The sequence below is a fragment of the Myotis daubentonii genome, chromosome 7 (genome assembly GCF_963259705.1).
Source record: "Myotis daubentonii chromosome 7, mMyoDau2.1, whole genome shotgun sequence".
NCBI lineage: Eukaryota > Metazoa > Chordata > Mammalia > Chiroptera > Vespertilionidae > Myotis > Myotis daubentonii.
The window spans coordinates 59,490,916-59,512,882 of NC_081846.1; the positions used below are offsets into that span (position 1 = coordinate 59,490,916).

The following is a 21,967-nucleotide window of genomic DNA, read 5'->3' on the forward strand; positions in this document are numbered from 1 at the left end:
ACAAGTGACTAACAACAAATTTACTACTCATTTGTATATATTCACTCTAAGCTGAGCGTGGCTATGTTCTGAATCATTTTCATTATGGAATCTAGGCTGAAGGAGCAGTTGATATCTGGAACATGCTGGTCCTGTGGAAGGAAGGAAAGAGACTATTAGAATCACATGATCACCTCTCTTAGAAGTGTCACACATATCCTTCCTCACATTCCACTGGATAAAGCAAGTTATGTGGCCAAATATGATTCATTGGGGTAGGGTAGATAAGTCTCTCACAAAAAAGGGCAATGAGTATTTTGTACAGTAATGCAATCTAGCCCATGGTTAAGCAGAAGTTTGTAAAGCTAGGGATAGGATCAGAAAGGCAAGCCTTTTGGCATTACCAAGAGCACATAGTCAGTGTCAGCAATGATTTTAGATAATTGGATGGTTGAGAACAATGAAGAATATAATAGAGGAGTCTGTTTGAAAGCCTGATCTCAATCCCACACTGACATCAGAAAATAGGAAGCCCATGAGAGTAGGACTGGGAAAAAAAGGCACCAGATAAATATTTACAAGATTAAGACCAAAAACTGGAGGTGCATTTTCAGCTTTGAATCAAAACTTAAAAAAAAACCCACGTACTCCTGAAACCTATATAATTTTATTAACCAATATCATCACAGTAAATTCAATTTAAAAGTGTTAAAAATATAAATAGAAATTTAAAAAAAACCTTTATATTAGATATAATTTCAAATATAGTCATAAATAGAATAACAATGAACCCATTATATACCTATTATTCATATTCAACAATTACTAAAGTATGACCAATTTTATTTTACTGCTCTCATTCACAAATTCCTGGTCAGATTACTTTGGATCAGTTACTAAAAAACATTGCCAACAGATTGGGGTAAACTGTATTTTCAGAAAAGTCCACAATATATTCTGTTCTACAACTCAGTGAAGAGAAAGTGGTGAAGTGACTGAAGAAATTTTTTTTAATGCATCTCATTTATTTAGATGTTTAAGCTCTTGCACTAAATTTTTACAAGCTGGTGAACACTGACAAATTATTTCTCCCACAGAACTATAACCACACATTCCCAAACAGTATAAATATATGGTTGAACTAACATCAATACATATCACCATTTTATCAATTACATAATAAAACAAATAAAACTTGAAATTATCAAGTATCCAAATATTAAGTTACACAGCTCAAAAGGCATATAAAATATTAGATGTCTGCTCAATTCATTAGCAGAAACCCACTTCTTTTTTTTGCAAAGAGGGTGGGAAGGAAAAAAAAATCACACTTCAAACAAAAGTAAGTTGGTAAACTTCAGAATGTATGAAAAAAATACAAGAATTCAGAATTTTTATGATTAAGAATCGTTTTAGCTACAATAAAGCATGTCTACCTTTAAAAGAATATTTACCAAAGAGCATATTCTACATGTTCCACACAAGACAAAGGCAACATTTTACTAAAAAATACTCAATAGCCCTCTCTCATTCTTTTCTCAGGCCCTCCCTATAGTTTGCACATTAAGTGCAAATGTTAAAATTAACTGTAAGGCTTTTTGTCTGGAGACATTGAAGACATGTGCTTCTATACAATGCAGATTTTCAAAATGGAGGCTTTCCATAATAGCACAAAATGAGATTTATAGAAAGACATTAAATAATAACAAAGACTTTGTATAAAAATCAACAAGTTGAGCAAACCTGATGTATACTTGTATGAATGTGGGAGATGTAAACATAAAGTGAGCAGCCAAATAACCATATAGGCCCTACTTTCTATGTTTTAAATGACTGAAGGGATAAACCACATAAGGTCCAGAGTGTTCATAGTTCCTGGGATTTTAGTTCTGTATGAAACTAAAATCTACAAGTATTGTGCTGGGTATTTTGGCACCTAATCTTTCTAAATCTTTTACATATCGGTGAGATTCTGACATGGGAATAGATTTAAAGACATAACTCAATACTGCATGATTTCAGGAAAAGTGAATTGGTACAAATGATAAGCAGGTTTTAAATGCTGAACAGTAAGAATCTTTTGCCAAGTGTCAAAATAGGTTGGTCATAACCCAAACATAGAGGTTGCAATTCCGTCAAGCTTGTGGCCTGGTAAAACTGATTTTCCACCCTCTTTTGGAAGCTTCATTAGACTTATTCACCAAGCCAACATGTCGGCTAATACATATGACAAATTAGGCCCCATCTCAAGTTCCGCTTTCAAGGCAATGGCATCAGTCACCCGTTTTATTGAATGCAACAGTTGTTTCTTTGACCACTGGACTCTTTGAAGCGCAGCCGCATTTTAGGACGATACTTCTCCAAATACAGAAGTTGCTTGCTGTTAAACGCTCCACGCCGCTTTTGTCTTATGAACTGTACTGCATCTTCATATTTCATCCCACCTTCTATTAATTCTAGGGCACCAAGCACCGGAGCTCTTCCAAGGCCTGCAACACAATGTACAGTAATAAAACAACCAGGTTCTTCACGAAACTTAATTTTTACAAGACTTAACCAATCATCAACAATCTGGTTGGACCGTGGTGCACCATCATCGAAAGGCCAATCAAGAACTTGTATGCCTTCTTTCTCCACCAGAGTAGTGTCATAAGTTGCTTCACATACTCTTACTGTTGTGGTAATGCCATACTTCTTAAGTCCCTCTATGAATTTGTTTAAGGTCACATTGGTCGGAATGTGTGTAATAAGAAATCTCATGTTCTTGTATGTGACTTCCACAGGAGCTGGGCGGTTCATTTGAGCCATGGTAATTTAGTTAAAAAACACTCAATAAAGGTAGGAAAGAATTTAAAAATTGAATACAGAAATGATGCAAAGAAACTGAGTCTACTTCAATATACTCCACTTGAAATTCTCAGTGCTTTGAGTGAAGTTGGGAGTAATGGGAAATGACATGAACCTCCTTACAAGAAGCAGCAATTCTTCAATCCAGTAATACTGAGGCAATAGAAAGGAAGCGCACTGAGGTTTACCCCATCCAGGTCAGAACTCTTGTAAAATGCTCTGCAGTTTTCAATTCAACACGTCTGTGTCCAGGTTAACCACTCATATGGGGGCTTCTTGGTGGAGTAGTAATGAATTTCTACAGTTCACTTGTCTGCATAGCGGTTGTGCTGTGCCTGGCAATAATCTCCACCGCCCTTCAGAAACTCCATAAATGTGTGACCAAGAACGCCACAGAACTGAGGAATATGTTTACTCATTGAAGATTGTGGCCTAATCATACAGCTGGTCCCGAGGCGGTGGCGACCCAGACAGTGGCGGTGGAGACGGCTGCAGGGCAGGGGGAGGCAGTGGTCACGGCGGGGCAGCAGAGGCAGTGCTGACGGCAGCGGGGGCACCAGGCTACCATGCAGTGAACCGCTCGGGAGAGTGCGCTGCTGAGCCGGTCCGCAGTCCATGGGGCCAATATGCTCTCTCTCTATCTCTTTCAAGAATCATACCTTAAGGGCTCTGAGCTGGCACATAAATCTGTCTCCCCTGAAATCATAAAGCTGGAAAGACCATGTGGAGATAGAGAGATATGTCCAAATTGTCCCAGTTTTTCCATTTCTCAGCTGTTTCAGTCTTTTTAGCCAAGCACCACCTTGTAAATTTGTGAGCCTTTGAATAATTCTAGACCCCAGGCTTTGAGCTCCCTTAACAGACACTAAGTGAAATAAAGTAAGTAGCCCCAACCAAAAATACATGTTTTGTTGTTTCAAGCCACAAAGTTTTGAAGTGGTTTGTTAGACAGTAATTGATAAAAACATCAAGGAAGTTATTCCACTTTACTTCAGCAGGTATTTTTAAAATTTCTACTTTGTTCTAGGCATTGTAGAAGGTTATAGAGATTCAAAAGTAAACAAGATATGATTCATGCCATCCAGTAACTTATAGTTTAGCAGTATTTTATATATGGTTATATATAAAACTAGAGGCCCAGTGCACCAAATTGCATGAGACCCAGACCCGCAACACTGGCGAGACTCCAGACCTGCCCTGCAGGAGCTGCGGGCCCCACCTCTGCTGTGCCAGCCCTGCCAGCCCTGCCAGCCCTTGAGCCCCACGCAAGCCCTGCCTTGCCACGTGAGCTGCAAGTCCCGGCCTGCGAGAGATGCTCCATGCACCTCCTGGTGACTGGTTGTTTGGTCATTCTGCCATTATGGCGTGATGACCAAAGGCCTTTTATGGTATAGACTAGAGACCCGTTGCATGAAGAGATTCGTGCAATAGGCCTTCCCTTCCCCTGGCTGCCGGCACCGGTTTTCCTCCGGCACCCGGGACCCAGGCCTTCGCTCCGGTCCGGAGCCTCCCATCTTTGCTTCACTGCTTCATGCCTATGTATGCAAATTAACTGCCATCTTTGTTGGGTTAATTTGCATACTCTCCTGATTGGCTGGTGAATGTAGCAGAGGGATAATTTACATGTTTGTCTATTATTAAGTAAGATAATATATAAGAGAATATATAATTTTAAGGGTTCTATGAAATAAAGCTGGTCTTAATAAAAAATATTCATCATTTATTATACATGTATTATATTGCCAGACATTATACTAGATGTTTTACATTATTTCACTAAGCCTGAAATGAGTCCCATTAAGTAACCATTAGGAGCTGTAATCTTAAACTTGACCAAAATAAAATTCAGAGAAAATAAGTAAACTGCTTGAGGTGATCTGGTAAGTAAATGGCAAAGCTGGAGTTTCTATCCAGATGATGCCTGACAGTTGTGAATGCATATTGTTGTTTTTCTATAATAATCGACTCTTGCAAATTTTTTTGAAGAGTCAATTTCAGTTGAAGAAGGCAAGGTTTACTCATTTTCAAGTAAATTTTACCCCTGAACCTAAATAAAATTTAAAGTAGACTCTCTGTGGTCCACAGTGACTGTAAGGGTTGTTGGGATCCTCAGCAGTGCTTCAAGTTCCAGCAGCTAGGGACCAGGATAGGACAATGATGATGGGATGGGCTGCACACACTCAGCTGTGGGGACAAGTGCTGGTGCCTGGATCATGGTAGGAGACAATTGCAGACATACATGTAGTAGTTGGGACCAGAATCAGCAGTGAGGGCCAGGGCCAACTGAGGCTACAGCTGTGTGGGCCCTGGCCTTTGGTGTGCACTCCTGTGGTTGCAGAGTCTCACCAACGGCACATGTACAGCAGTGGGAGCTGGTGATGGGAATTTGGGTTGGCGGAATGCAGGTGCACAGCTGAGGGACTAGTTGCAAGCAAGCCCAGGAGTGCAGGTCAGTGACAAAAAACAGACCAGAGCTGGGCCCACCTACAACTGTGGGGCTCCTGGCTGTCCGAGTGCACTACTGTGACTGCAAGCTCTTACCATGGGTGCATGGCAGTGAGAGATGTCAGAGTCAGGAGCATAGGTGGATGGAGGCTACTGCAGGTGAGCCCAAGAGTGCTGGCCAATGACAGAAGGTACAGTCATATCAGGGCCTACACACAGCTGGGCACACACAGTGTGGTGGAAGCTGGTGCCAGGCATCAGGCTGGCTGTGAGGTATACAGCTGGAGTGGCTAGTCCCAAGCACAGTGGTGTGTCTGGAGGGGTGGTTCTGCCTCAAGGATCTAGATTGGCTTCCTGTGCAGCCACAGAGATGTGGATTGGCTGCGGATCTCAGACTCAGGTGAGAGTAGAGGGAGAGAGCTGGGAGGGATTCAGGGATCTGGCATCTGTAAAGACAAAATACCTGTGGACACAACGTGATGAAATCAGTAGGGGCCATGGTAGCTGTGCTGACACCATTTTCTTCAGTGGTGAAAGACTCTAAAAGTCAAAACATGGCCAAAGCAAAAGTTTTATTCTCCTCTCCCCAAGGAAGTATGTGCCTCCCCTATTCTTGCCTATTTGAGTAAATTTGCCCACATCTACTCATTCATCACCAAAAATCTTGTTATTTTCATTTATTCATCTCCTTATTGGTTATATAGCCACCTCTTCTATAAGAATGTTCTGCAAACTCTACTTCCATATATATTTCAAATCCATCCACTTCTTTCCATTTCACCACCTCTTCCCTGGTTCAAGTCATCATCTTTTCTTGTTTGGACTACTACAACAATCAGCTAACAAGCATCTTGTTTTAAACCCTGATACTTCAATTTTCCCCACTGAAGCCTGAGAGAGGTTTTACAATCTTACACTGTACACATATTTCCTGGCTTAAGAACTTCCAGAAACTTCTAATGGAACTAAGCTTATTTTTGCCTTTTAACCTTTTCACTAGCTCTTCCTTTCACTTGACATGTTCTTCCCATAGATTTTATCAGGCTATCTCCTTTGTGTCATTCAGATCTTTGCATAAATATCACACCCTCAGAGAGATCTTCTGAAGTCCTCAGTCTAAATTTGAATTTACTATCAGACAGCACTCCTAATTTTCTGCCAAATACTTATAACTACCTGAAAATCGTCTTGATTTTTTTTTGTTTTGTTGATTTTCTGCTCCATGATAACAATAACATTCTTTGTTTCTTTTTTTCCCTGTGTCTGAGACTATATCTCTAATTCTGTCACATAGTAGGCAATAAATACATACATTTTAATAAAAAAATGACTAAGTCTTACAAGCATACACATACAAAAATTATGAAATTATTTAGGAATACATTTACCCTACCTGCATTCATAACTCACATCTGGAGAATCCTATATAATTAAAGAGAAACATGCAAATTAACCATCCCTCTGCTATGCTCAAGCCACGGCCACAAGCCATGCCCACAAGCCAATCAGGAGTGAGTATGCAAACTAACCCAACAAAGATGGCAGGAGCCACAGAGCTGGAGCGAGCAGGAGGCTTGGGTTGCCCCCAGCGATGGAGGATGCAAAGCTTCCTGCCTGACTTGGCTGGCCCTGGGCTCTGCTCAAGGCTACAAAGTTTCAATTATAGAAGATAAATAAATCCCAGAAAAAAAAGAAAAAAAGGAGAGGCTGGGAGTTTGGGTCTCTGGGGGGCATGGCCAGCCTGAAAATGGCCATCAGCCCCTCACCCAGGCTTGCCAGGCACCCCAGTGGGGACCCCCACCCTGCAGGGGGTGTGGCCAGACTGAAAACGTTCTTCAGCCCTCACCCAGGCTGGCCAGACACCCCAGCGGGAACCCCACCCTGATCCGGGACACACTTCAGGGCAAACCAGCAGGCCTCCACCAGTGCACCATGCCTCTATCCCAGCTGTGGGCAAACTATGGCCCGCGGGCCGGATCCGGCCCGTTTGAAATGAATAAAACTATTGAAAAAAAAGACCATACCCTTTTATGTAATGATGTTTACTTTGAATTTATATTAGTTCACACAAACACTCCGTCCATGCTTTTGTTCCGGCCCTCCGGTCCAGTTTAAGAACCCATTGTGGCCCTTGAGTCAAAAAGTTTGCCCACCCCTGCTCTATCCTATATAATAAAAGGGTAATATGCAAATTGACCATAACAGCAGAATGACTGGGAATGACTGGTCACTATGACACACACTGACCATCAGGGGGCAGAAGCTCGATGCAGGTACTGCCCCCTGGTGGTCAGTGCTTTCCCTTGGGGGGAGCTCTGCTCAGCCACAAGCCAGGTTGATGGCTGGCAGCACAGCGGTGGTGGCGGGAGCCTCTCCTGCCTCCTTGGCAGCACTAAGGATGTTCGACTGCAGCTTAGGCATGCTCCCCGCTGGCAAGTGGACATCCCCCGAGGGCTCCTGGGCTGCCAGAGGTATGTCTGACTGCCAGCTTAGGCCCGATCCCCCGGGCCTAAGCTAGCAGGTGGACATCCCCCGAGGGGTCTCAGACTGCAAGAGGGCGCAGGCCAGGCTGAGGGAACCCCCCTGAGTGCACAAATTTTTATGCACTGGGCCTCTAGTCACATTAATAATCTAAAAACTCATGCCATAGATTAAAATTCTGTTTTTGTTTTTTAAATACATTTTTATTGATTTCAGAGAGAGAGGGAGAAGTAGAGACAGAGATAGAAACATCAGTGATGAGAGAATCATTGATTGGCTACCTCCTGCACTGGGATTGAGCTTGGGCATGTGCCCTGACTGGGAATCAAACCATGAACTCCTGGTTCAGAGGTTGATGTTCAACTACCTAGCAACACCAGCCAGGCAAAATTCTGTTTATTTAAGTAGCTGTGAAGTAGCAAGAAACTAGAAAAAGAAAAGCATCAAGATAAGGAGCCCATTAATTAGAAATCTGACCAAAAAAATAAGTCAATGAGGCCTAAAGTTTCAAACTGAAGATTACCAAAGATCAGAACCTGTTGTGTGAAGCTCATAGACAAATTTTATTAGCAACACATATGATTCACAAATAGCAGTGAATAGAAAGAAAAAAAAAAAAGCAAAAAGCTAACCACAATGTCAAATGTTGTCACTGAAGACAAGTTCATAATAATCCTGTTATACTGGAGGGGGACAGTGTGACATCATAAGAAGTGCATTATGTTGAGCTCAAGAAGAAAGCAAGGTAAAACTTACTATATAAATAGCAAACAGATCACAATAGAAGGAAATAGTTGCCACTGTTGGTATTCAGGATGATTAGATTATGCATTTGGTAGGCAACTTTTCAGAATTAAATCCTCTACCCAAATGTTAAACAAGTATGTTCAGTAGTGCATTATGGAAGTAGCCAAAAGAAATATCTCATTGGTTAATTTGGCTAAATCGTTTAACATATTTGGTGTTCGGTGTTCAGTTCTTGTGAACTGAACTTAAGAACTCAGCTTATTACACGTTGTTGGTTTTTGTCTGTGTACTCTTTGCTCTAAACCCGTTGGAGTGTTGCATAAAGAAAATAGGATTTTGCTTTAAGTGACATGAACATCATTCTTTGTATGTCAATCAGTTGAGGTTGGTTGTGATGACTGAGCCTTGCTACCCTTACTTAGCAATGTGGCTCACTCTTAAACAAATTCCAATAGAATGGACCAGGAAAGCAATGAAAAAATAAAACTCATCAACACTCTTCAAATAAATCCTCAATCTTTAATATGAATAAATAGAACAGTTCTCTCAGCAATCAGATGGTTCTTGACTGTAGGGGCCTGATTAGCATTGCAAAGGATGAGGTTGATAGACAGGGTATGTGCATGCAGGGAACGGAGTTCAGAGAGACTGAGGAGAGGAAAGGATTATACTTAATAATGGATATATTTTTGAACTCCTTAGGAATGTTTTGTTGCCTTGTGACTGCAGAGCACTGTGGGATTTTGCTGTACTGTGTTTCCCTAGGGTCTTATCATTAGATGGTTACCTAATTAGCACACAGCACATTCTTGCCTATGTTCTATTTGCACTGCAGATGCTTTTATTTCATACATCATTCACAACCTGCAGCAATTACAAAGTGGTAAATGACCTTATGCGATAATTACACTAATAGATCTGTATTGTTTCATTTGGAGAAGACTGTTTGGAGAAATGAGGTGTCTGACATGTACGAAGAGTGGTTACAATTATATTCTTTCTTAAAATTCCAAACATAAAGCAAGTAAAAATAACTTTTAATCATAAAAGTTATATCATATATTCAATCTAATGAAATTCTTAGGCACAGATTTCCCTTTAGAGTGAATATAACCTCTCTGCCGATATCTCCAATTTTGTACTTTTACTTAGACAAAGAGTACTTGGATTTATAACTGGTATTTTAATAAATCAACAATTTCTAGACTGTTAAAATCAGGAAGAGAGGATGATTATTTTTCTCTAAAACTGCTCAAAAACCAGTCTTAAACTAATAGTTGTAGAAACCAATAAATAAGCTATGATCCTACTCTTTAAGTGGTTGCAACCCAAACCAGTAGCAATTTTCAAAGGGAATGTACACTCATTAATGATGAATGCCAATATAGAAGAAAAAGAGATGAAAATAAATGATCTGGGCTGGTACTTACCTGCTCTCCCTTCCTTTAATACAATGAAGTATCTCAGTAAGTTGTTTTGAGATGATTCCTAGAAAGAACTTCTATCACCTGAACACACTAATATAATTTAAAAATCATATAGCTAAGTATACTAGTATACATAGAATTTCTAGTTAACTTGAACTTATATCATTGTGTTTTGAATTTAGTCCACAATGATAATAATATCTACCTAATATATGTGAAAACACTTTGAGGCTTATTTGATATTATATCAATTAAATAAAGTTTTATCAGCTAATTCAACATAATAATTTTAGAGCACCTTTCTGTACAAACCTAGTCTTCAGAAAATATGAATCATCTTTACTGATGAAATTCACAAAATATTGTCTCAGTCTCAATTTTACTTTGTGTCAACCAGAAGCTTAAAGGTGAGCAAAGCATCATTTTTTTCTGTAACTTAAATATTTGTCAATGGGTAAAAACAATAATTAAAATGATAAATGTGATTGAATGAAGAAAACACCCGCTTGGTACTTTAAAAAGATGTTTTCTAAACCTCATATAGCTAATATTTCAGGGGATTTGGAATAATTAAACAAAAATTTTTTTAGCTGTAGTTGTTGTGATATTCCCCCAAAAGTTCTACCATAGTCACATTTGCTCATTGGGAATTTTCTGCTCTTGTCTTAGATCTCAATCTGAAAGTTATTTGTTCAACAGAAGCAAGAATGTAATATGGAGCATAAATTTAACAATAGCTCTTTAGTGGGAGTCATAAAGAGGGAAAATGAGGAAGAAAAAAAAAGATAATAGGGAAAAAAAGGGAAGAAGAAGGAAGGAAGGAAGGAAGGAAGGAAGGAAGGAAGGAAAGGGACAAGGAAAGAAAGAAGGAAAAAACAGAGAAAAAAGAAAACATGGCCTTTTAAAAAACACATATTGATTATAAATTAATTCATATTTCAGAATTGTAAAAATGTGAAAAAAATAAATATATGATTTGGCATGAAGGGATTAAACATTATTTCCCTGGCTATGGTACACACACACTCACACCCTGCAAGTACAAGCTCCGACAGTAACTAGTATGCTAGTGGCATTGACCAGTCATTTAAATTGTTTCAACTTATATTTTCTTCACCCAAAGGTGATTGGAAGAAAAGGGGTAGACCACAATTTTCTAGCATGACTTGCAGCTTCAGATAAATTGTCTCATCCTATATTCATGAAGGAAGAGATAGTGGTTTTTATTTTCCTTTTTGGGGCAAAATCTGGAACTCCTTGAAGGATAACACAAATAATGCTCAGGGGCCACCAATCAACTATTTTATTTCTATTAACTAATGAAAAACATTTAAGTGATTCCACTTAGCTCTTGATGACTTTCTCGACTGCCCTGGTTTTTCTCCATGAGATTTTCTGTTATACTTTTAATATGGTCACCATTAACGTCAGGTTTGTTTTCAGGCTGCCTGGCAATTTTTCTCTCCCCTCCCCCTGTACCCCTTCCTACCAGTAGCTTTTTACACAGACATTTTCTTCGAGTTTTTCCCATTTAGTCACCCAGTGCTTTGGTGACCAGGGTAGATTTAAACTTTGCTTCTTTTGTAATCTTGGGGTTCTTTGGGAGTTTGTTTTAGATTTTGTTTTGGTAACATCATGAGACTCACTTTTTTTTCTCCCATAAAGTATTTATCCTCTGATGAAATAAAAACTTGCATTATTTCACTGTCTTCTCATCATCACTATTGTTATTTTATTTTTTTAAAAACCACACATTGTTCTTTTCTACTCAAAGCTTGGCATTCTGAACTCTGAGTAATAATTCAAGCAGTAGGAAATGAGGTAGTGGGACACACTGTGCCAAAATGAAATACTTGCTCCTAATCAGTGCAGTTAAATAAGACAGACTTTGTTGAATATCTTATAAAGCATTACCAAGTACACATTTTACATGTAGCCAAGTGAGTAAACAATTGGGGTACTGTAAGTTGCTTCACAGCATAAAGCTGAATAACTCATTGAACGAACTTCAAGAACCACAGTTCTCTTTTAGAGAACTAGTGTGCTTTTCTCCATTAGAAACACCTCCTTGATGTCACATTTTGGGAAACTGAGAATCTTAATAAAGGCACTTTTCATTTGACATTTCTTGTCCCTTTCTTTTGTTTGATGATCAAAATTGAGCTAATCAGCTACAGTAACTCACTCAGACTTCTATTAGTCTTGATAATAATGAAGGCCATCTTACATTTTTAATGGCAATTTCTCCCCCACATGGTAGTGGGAGGGTGGAGGAGGGGGGTGGAGAAGAATGACAATGTGAAAGGAAATCATAATAAAGGCAGTCTTGGTAATCCAGTTTATTGGGCACCCAGTGGGCTCGTTTCTAGCACAGGAGGAAGATGTCATAGGAATGGCGATAATTCATATTTGGGCTTTAAAGTCAGATGAAAAGCTTCAATGTGCTGGCTGCCAACTACTAGCCTTGTGATCATGATCTGGTTACTCCACTTCGCTAAGCCTCGGATTCATCTTTGAAATAACATCATGATAGTTCTTACTTCTCAAGTCTGAGAACTTTTAAATGCTATTTTATTTAACATTTGAAGAAACTGATGAACAATTGATAATAATAGTTATTATTATATAGAACTACTGCTATTGGTGTTGTCTGGAGCTTTAAACATGGTCAAAAATGAGAAGGACAATTACATTGCTTCAACCAAATCCAATTATCAAGCAGATATTTCACACACACATAAAATAGTTAGAAGAACATTCTTTTTATTTATTTATTTTTTATTTTTTACCATTTGTTTCCTTACCTAGTAGCCTTTGTTTTAATTTTAATGACAAATTTTAAGGAACAAATAGTTTAGGAATACTTTTTTTTAGAAAAGATAAACAAAATGAAGCTTGAACATGTCAGAAAGAATTCTTACAATTAAAATCTTATAAAATATTTTTTTCACAAAACTGTACCTTATTAAAAAGTTTTTTTTCCATTTGCTCACTTGAGAAAATAATCCCAGTTTTTTTGTTCTATTTTGTTTTGTTTTGCCTATGCTTAAATTTCATGAGTAGAATAAAACAGCAGAATTTTTCTCCCCTGGGGTTCAAGAGTTTATTTCTTCTGATCCAACAATAAATCAAGTGACAAAATGGAATTTCTTTGCAATACATATGCAACAAGTTAAGTTGCATAGACAAACTGAGCTGCAGTTTAGATAGAGCAAGTCTGGAACATTTTATTGTAAAGGAATAGTGCTTGGAAGCTACTTAAAGAAATTACTACAAGAGTAACTATGAGAAGACGATACTATGACTAAGAATAGTGGACCTTAAAAAGTGATTTCTGCAGTTTTGGAAATATCTGCTAACCAAGTCAAACAGCAATGTATATGGGGTAAGTATAAAATAATGCTTATTTAATTAATATTTCTAACGCTGTTAGCTTCTTAGAGAGGATAGAATGGTTAAATTTTTATGTGCATTAGCATAGTTTTGTTTTATTTTCACTGCAGATTGTGTTTTCATAGAATCATGCTCACTGTCACTACACCTTTATGGCATCACATGTTTGGAAAACCCCATAATCAGATCTGTCTCTCCAAGAGACAAAAGCCAACTTTGTAGCTATAGACAAGACACAAACGTTAAGCCAGCTCATATTTTCCTATAGCTTCTCTTTCTAGTTAAGTCTGCAAACTAATTTGGATTAAACTAAAACAGACTTTTGCTCCAAGCATTTTGGAAGTTTAAAGAGTTTGGCTAATTTTGGTTGCCTTTTCAAAATATTTCTTATATGGCTTCATGTCTGCGTCCTGGAAGGGGACCAATATGTGCTTAAATCTTGCAAAAAGTTGCTCTTTTCTTTTGCCCAGGCTTTTGAAAGGCAGCATATACATGGACGTTCTAAGGATTTCTGTCTTCTTTTATCAAATGAGATGCTGGACAAAGTTCATTCCCATTAGGACTTGAAATCTTTGGGAACGAAATGTAAAATATGCATTGTAAATATACTGTTGTTTTTCTGATATTTTAAAACTTAGTAGGTACTTAAAAATTATTTTTCAAGGACAATAAGAAAGAACAGATAACTATGCTTCTAGTGCTTTCTTATCTTTGTTTCTTCCTCTTTCAGATTTACTACGACTTCATTTCTTGCCAGCTAAACCTGAAAGCAGGTTATTTTAATTTCTACTTTAGATTCTGAGCTATCATTGGTACATGATACTACATAAGAAATCTACTCTTCTAAAAAATCTTTGCCATTGATGCCACATACAAATACCGTATGGACTAGCTCTCAGAGCCAAAGCAGGAAAAATCGCCAAAGGGTAAAAATAGTTCTTGATATGATGATATGCTGCTAAAAGCCACATGGTGTTTGGGTGCAGCATTTCACAGTCAAACAATCATAATTTCATGCCTAAAATGTGCATGTTATTTCAGGAAAATACAAAATCTGAGCATTGCACATTTGCTACAGAATGACCAGTGAGTGTTGCTATAATGATTTGTTTTTCCTTTACAAATGAATATTTCTTGCTGAGCCTTTTCATGCCATATTGCCTGGGATAGCAAAGGGAGTAAGGACAGGCTGAGGTGAGAGGAAGAGAGAGTATTGAGTATATCTGGTCTTTTGTGTTAAATGCCTATACTTTTGCAATCTAGGTTGGATATAAAGCAAGCCTCTCTTTTCTTTTTCCTCTAAAATATTATGTGCTATAGTCTTCATCTCATAAGAACTGAACTTTGTAGGGCCTCTGCCTGATGCTAGGGGACAACTTTTCAGAAGAAAGGTTTGTAATCTGCCCCCAAGTGTTTTACAGTGTTTATTAAAGAGTTCCTATGTACTCTTTAACAAATATGTATGGCAATAAAACTCTTCCTCCCTTAAAGTTATAATGAATTGAAGAGAGTTCTATTGGTCTGAGGCCATGGCCACTGTAATGTAGATACAAGAGCATAATGACAATTCCACTAAAATACTCGTCTTTTATTTAAACTATGAGATGCTTCAGACTCAGACTGTAAGGGAAGAAGGATCATGAATGAAGAACAAGGAGGAATCAAGAGGGGAAAGAATTGGAAGCAAAAAGGAAAATGCATTAAGGTATGTGTAGTTGTTTCATTTTGTTTTGGTAACAAGAAGTTGCTTACCCAAAGAGAAAAAGCAAACCTTGAAGTTATTAAACAAAAGTTGGCTTGTGGTATTGATGAAACTAGAAGTATATTTAAAGGCTGGACACAAAAAAGACAGCTGAAAGGCTATGATACTCACAAGGATGGATAGTTTATCAAAAAATGAAACTAGGATAAATAAAAAGGGTCTGACACTTTCCTGTAAGAATAATTGATAGCCTTTTGTAAAGCTTACTGTGTGCCAGGTACTTGGAAAATCAACTCAATTTTCTAAAAAAACCCAAGCACTTTATATATATTATTATTATACCCATTTTACAGACAAGGAAACTGAGGAAGAGAAAAGTTATGATATCATAGGCAGACCTCTAGGTGTATGAAAATGGGGTTCTACAAAACAACCTCATAAGGTGAACTGATCAAAATTCCTACCTGGGCAATTATAGTGGGTAGTCATGTGTCCAGCCTGTAACTTCTTTATAGTGAAATGTTCTTAAGCAAACCCTGTCCATTTGTCTTGCATATCTAGGTTAATACACTTTTTAAATGCCAGAAGTAACACTCCTTGAAAGTGTAGCCAAAAATAGAGCACAAAATCTTATCTCTTCTATAATTCAATATCCAATTTGCTTCTCCCCCTTTCAGGTAACCTTTCCTATATTCTCAACTTAATATCAATGCATAAAAACTACAAAACTGTTATTCTCCTGATTATTTAAAAACTTGCTTCCTGACAATTGTCAGAATTAACTACAAGTTTGGATATTTCTTACATTGACATTGTAAGAATTGTTGGGAAATAAGTTCTAAGAATAGTTGGGAACCAAGGCTGAACATGTAGGGAGGCAACCTGTGGATATTAAGTCAACACAAAACTAGAACTAGTCGGGGGGAAAAAGATTACTAAGCATTGAATTAATTTAAAAAAGACTACAAAAAAGGGAAATTATAATAAAAACTAATATAATTGAGTTACTTTACTCTGTATGCTTGTTGTCTAACTCAACTCAGTATTGTCCAGCCCTGACACAACATATTTCAAGATGGAGAAGACCTTAAATGTCATCTAGTCCAGTGGACTTCAATCTTTTTCTGAAAAAAACTCACCTGAAGGACAATGTTCACATGTAAGGTACATCCTGAGGTGAAGAAACTGGGCTAACTGTGAAGAACAGTATGGAATTTCCTCAAAAAACTAAAAATGGATCTCCCATTTGACCGAGTGATCCCACTTCAAGGAATATACCCCAAGAAACCAGAAACACCAATCAGAAAGGATATATGCACCCCTATGTTCATAGCAGCAACATTCACCATAGCTAAGATTTGGAAACAGCCTAAGTGCCCATCAGCAGATGAGTGGATTAAAAAACAGTGGTACATCTACGTATGGAATACTGCGCTGTGGTAAAAAAGAAGGAATTCTTACCATTTGCAACAGCATGGGTGGAACTGAAGAGCATTATGCTAAGCGAAATAAGCCAGTCAGAGAAAGATAAATATCCTATGATCTCACTCATTTACGGAATATAATGAACAACATAAACTGATGAACAAAAACAGATCCAGAGACAGAGAAGCATCCATCAGACTGTCAAACTTCAGAGGGAAGGTAGGGAAGGGTGAGGGTAAGGGGGAGAGATCAACCAAAGGACTTGTATGCACGCATATAAGCCTAATCAATGGACACAGACACCAGAGGCGTGAGGACATGAGTGTGGGGGGGCACTGGGGGGCAATGGGGGATAAGGACACATATGTAATACCTTGCTCAATAAAGAAAAAAAGAAGAAACTGGGCTAAAGAGATTATCTCAGGCTTCACAGTTAATTAAGAGTAGAGTGAGGACTCACTCAGCTGCTCTGATTCCCAACTCCAATGATTAAAAATTTTGAGGGATGGGAGAGAGGTGGAAGACAATGTCTCTAAGACCATGCTACTAACTAACATAGATACTGGACATATTTATGGACTATTTATTATGTCTCAAGCACTGTTCTGATGCAAAAAACAGATATAATTCTAATCTTCATGTTTCCCATAAGTAGCAAAGAAGAGAAACTAGGCAGTTAATTACCATATAGTTGTAATAAAATAGAACATTCTCAGATCATTGAGGATAGGTGTCAAATCTGGACTCCACTTGGAAAGGTTTTCCAGATGATCTCTGAAAAATGGGAAAGTGATGTTCACATGAGGAAATTGGAGGAAGATTGATCCAGCTAGAACTGAAGAAGAGAAAGAATTGTGTAGTGGGCAACTTAAGGAAATGTTTGACTTGAATGCAGTTTAATGAGAAGTGGCAAAGGTGAGGCTGAAGGGGTTAGAGGGGCTAGAAGAGTTTTCTACACAGTATTAAGGAATTTGAACTATATCTCAAAGCATGTTTGAAAAAAATGTTTATACAGACATACCTCATTTTATTGTGATTCTTTTTATTGTATTTTGCAGATATTATGTTTTTCATAAATTGGAGGTTTGTGGCAATGCTGCATCAAACAAGTCTGTTTGGTGCCATTTTTTCAACAGCATTTGCTCATGTTGTGTATCTGTGTAACATTTTGGTAATTCTGGTGATATTTTAACATTTTTCATTATTATTATTTTACTATTGGTTATAGTGATCTGTGGTCAGTGATCTTTGATATTGCTATTGTAATTGTTTTGAAGCACCAAGAACCTTGTCCATATAAGAGGCAAACTTAATAAATGTTGTGTGTGCTCTCTTTGCTCCACTTACTAGTCATTTCTTTATTTTTCTCCCTCTCACTGGGCCTCCCTATTCCAGGCACAATAATATTTAAATTATGTAATTAATAATCCCAGAATTGCCTCTTAGTATTCATGTGAAAGAAGAGTCCCATATTTCTCACTTTAAATCAGAAGCTAGAAATGATTGCTTAGTGAGGATAGCATGTCAAAAGTTGAGAGAGGCCAAAAGATAGGCCTCTCGTGCCAAACAGCCAAGTTATGAATGCAAAGGAAAATTTTTTGGGGAAAAAATACTACTCCAGTAAACATACAATAAGCTTTACTGCTGATATGGAAAAAGTTTTAGTGGATAAAAGATCAAAACAACCACCTCCATAATATAAAGGTGTAAGGTAAAGTTTCAAGTGCTGATGTAGAAGCTGCATCAAGTTTTCAAGAAAATCTAGCTAAGATAATTAATGAAGGTGGTTACACTACACACAAAAAATTTAATGTAAATGAAGCAGCTTTGTATTGGAAGAATAAGCCATGTAAAACTTTCATAGCTGGAAAGAAGAAGTTAATGCTTTGCTTCATGCCTTTAAAGGACAGGCTGACTCTCTTGTTAGGGGCTAATGCAGCTGGTGATTTTACATGAAAGCTAATGCTCTTTTACCATTCAGAAAATCCTAGAAGCCTTAAAAGTTATGCTAAATCTACTGGACCCGTGCACTATAAATGGAATAACAAAGCCTGGATGACAGCACATCTGCTTACAACATGGTTTACGACATATGTCAAGTTCACTGTTGAGGACTACTACTCAAAAAAAAAAAGATCCTTTTCAAAATATTACTGTTCATTGACAATGCACTTGATTATCCAAGAGCTCTGATAAAGATGCATCATGAGATTAATGTGTTTCCATGCCTGCTAAACACAAAATTCATTCTTTATCCCATGGATCAAAGAGTAATTTCTACTTTCAAGTCTTATTATTGAAGGATTACATTTTGTAAGGCTATAGCTGCCCTAGTTAGTGATTCTTCTGATGGATCTGGGCAATGTAAGTTGAAACCCTCTGGAAAGAATTTACCATCCTAAATGATATTAAGAACATTTGTAATTCATAGAAAGAGATATAAATACCAACATTAACAAGAGTGTAAAAGTTGGTTCTAATCTTTATGGATGACTTTGAGGGGTAAAAGACCTCAGTAGAGGAAGCACCTCAGTGGTGGAATTAGCAAGAATTAAAAGTGGAGTCTGAAGATGTGACTGAATTGTTGCAGTCTTATGATCAAACTTTAAGGATGAAGAGTTGCTTCTTATAAATGAGCAAAGAAAGCAGTTTTTTGAGGTGGAATCTGAAAGGTGCACCGCCCGCCTCTGGCGGGGGGGGGGGGGCGGGGGGGGAGGAGTCTGGCCACCGGGCGCTGGAATCCCTCCGCGCCATAGGGTCTGGCCTCCCTGGAGCGGGTCCGACTGTCCGGACCGGCTGCGTGGTGGCCAGTGGCGGGCCGAGGGGTGGGGCTGGGTGGCGACCGACCACGGGGGAGGTCGTAGGAGCGGAAGGCCTCACCACCTGGCTCTTTCCTCCCTTTACCCCGTGGTCGGTTCCCCGCTTGCCCGCGCCGGGGCCGGGGGTCTGTGCGGCACTCGGGGCCCGGTCGGGGGGGCCGGGGCCTGTGTGGGCCGGCCGCCAGGCCCCATGAGGGGGGCATTGGCTCCCTGGCCCACGGTGGGAGCCCGGCGCGGGCTGCCACCCACCCGCTGTTCCCCCCCGCCCCCCGACTGGGCCCACGTGGGCCGCATGGACCCCGGCCCCAGTGCAGCAGCGGCGGCAGCGGAGGGGCCGCCATGCTGCAGTGCACCGGCCCCGTGGGCTGGGCCTGCTCCGAGCGGATGCCGCTCTTCCAGAGCTGGGCTGCTCCACCGGCCGCACCCCATTTGCTGGGCCTGTGCCGCCCAGACACGCCGCTGCGGGAGTCCCAGTCCGCCCGCAGGCCGGCTGCAGGTGCTGTGTGGGAGGGCCATTCTGCCTTATGGCGAGTTCGAGTGGCAGCAGCAGGAACCGGGCAAGGACTGCGCCCTCCATCTTGCCTTGGGTCCTCCATTTTGGGATGGTGCCATGTGCTTCTTCACCAGAAAAAGCCGCTGCTAGCCACACCCAGGATTTCTCTGGACTAACCAATAATAATCAAGGGAAGTGCACGCCATCACTATGACCACATCTTGTACCGACTTGCGCCTGGCCAATCGGCGGGGCACACAGTCCCCTCTCCTGCCCTCACTCCACCCCCCTTTAAAACCCCCTGTCCCATCAGGCCTCTCTCTCTCGGCCACTGGACTTTCCGCTGTGTCGGTGGGTCTGGTGAACGGGGAGCACAAGCCGGCTTGCATTGAAAAGGACTCTTTGCTTTTGCATCGGACTGACTGGCTCCCTGGGGGTCTTGGGAACTTTGAAATCTGGGCACAACAGAATCCAGTCCCAGTAAAGATGCTGTGAAGATTTTTGAAATAACAACAAACATTTACAATGTTACATAAACCTGGTTGATAAAGCAGCAGCAGAGTTTGAAAGGACTGACTCCAATTTTGAAAGCAGCTCTGTGGGTAAAATGCTATCAAACAGCATTGCATGCTACAGAGAAATTGCTCATGAAAGGAAAAGTCAAACTTTAAGAAATTGCTACAGCCACCCTAACTTTCAGTAACCACTCCTTTGGTCAGTCAGTAGCCATAAACCCAAAGGCAAAACCCTCCATAAGCAAAAAGATTACAATTCACTAATGGCTCAGATAATGGTTAGCAATAAAGGTTTTTTTTTGGCAATAAAGGTGTTTTTTTTTAATGTATTTCTTTATTGATTTCAGAGAGGAAGGAAGAGGGAGAGAGAGATAAAAACATCAATTATGAGAAAGAATCATTGATTGGCTGCCTCATGCACGCCCCCTACTGGGGATTGAGCCCACAACCCAGGCATGTGTCCTTGGCCGGAATGGAACCTGGGACCCTTCAGTCTGTAGGCTGACGCTCTATCCACTGAGCCAAACAGGTTAGGGCAGCAATAAAGTATTTTTAATTGAGGTATGTACATTAATGTTTTAGGCATAATGCTACTGGGTATTTAATAGACTATAGTATAGTGTAAACATAACTTTTCTATGCACTGGGAAACCCCTAAAATTGCTTTATTACAATATTTGCTTTATTATGATGGTCTGGAACTGAGATCACAATTACTCCAGCATATGCTTGTATTTGGTTGCTACTACATTCATGAAAGTCTCCTATAGACTGTAAGAGCTTTAAGATGATACATGCTCATAATTTTTCCTTTGGGGAAAATGCACATATGTAGATATACTGAGAATTTGAGAATCATTGTTATATACTAGAGGACCAGTGCACAAAATTCGTGCACTGCAAGGGGTGTCCCTCAGCCCAGCTTGCACCCTCGCCAAACTGGGACCCTTTGGGGAATGTCTGACTGCCAATTCTCACAATCCGGTACTGCTGGCTCCCAACTGCTCACCTGCCTGCCTGCCTGATTGGCCCTTAACCGCTCCCCTGCCAGCTTGATCAATGCCTAACTGCTCCCCTTCCAGCCCGACTGCCCCCAACTACCTTCCCCTGCTGGACTGGTTGCCACCAACTGCCCTCCCCTGCCAGCCCAGTCATCCCTAAATTCTCTCCCCTGCTGGCTTGGTCACCCCTAACTGTCCTCCCTCCCCTGCAGGCCCGGTCATCCCCAGCTGCCTTGCCCTGCTGGACTGATTGCCCACAAATGCTCTCCCCGGCCGGCCATCTTATGGCAGCCATCTTGTGATGACATGGGCATGGCCATCTTGTGACCACATGGGTGCGGCCATCTTGTGTGAGGGTGTGATGGTCAATTTGCATATTACCTCTTTATTATATAGGACAGTGATGGCGAACCTTTTGAGCTCGGCGTGTGAGCAATTTGAAAAACCCTAACTTAACTCTAGTGCCATGTCACATATAGAAATTTTTTGATATTTGCAACCATAGTAAAACAAAGATTTATATTTTTGATATTTATTTTATATATTTAAATGCCATTTAACAAAGAAAAATCAACCAAAAAAATGAGTGTCATAGGTTTGCCACCACTGATATAGTATTATATGAGATTCTCATAAAAATGTTACAGATATGTGTATTGTTATTCCTTTCATGAACACCATATTTTCTTCACC

General features: G+C 39.8%; 1 protein-coding gene across 1 annotated transcript; it reads right to left on the bottom strand.

The window, feature by feature from the left end:
• Positions 1-983: 983 nt before the first annotated feature.
• On the bottom strand, positions 984-2,787 carry LOC132238626 (protein tyrosine phosphatase type IVA 1-like). The gene has a single exon (XM_059704415.1). It carries the CDS (start codon positions 2,785-2,787, stop codon positions 2,266-2,268), a length of 522 nt encoding a protein of 173 aa, XP_059560398.1. The 3' UTR covers positions 984-2,265.
• Positions 2,788-21,967: the final 19,180 nt, after the last annotated feature.

What these genes read in the sequence shown, in the direction of transcription:
- LOC132238626 (XM_059704415.1), bottom strand. Translation starts at nt 2,787, where the DNA reads ATGGCTCAAATGAACCGCCCAGCTCCTGTGGAAGTCACATACAAGAAC.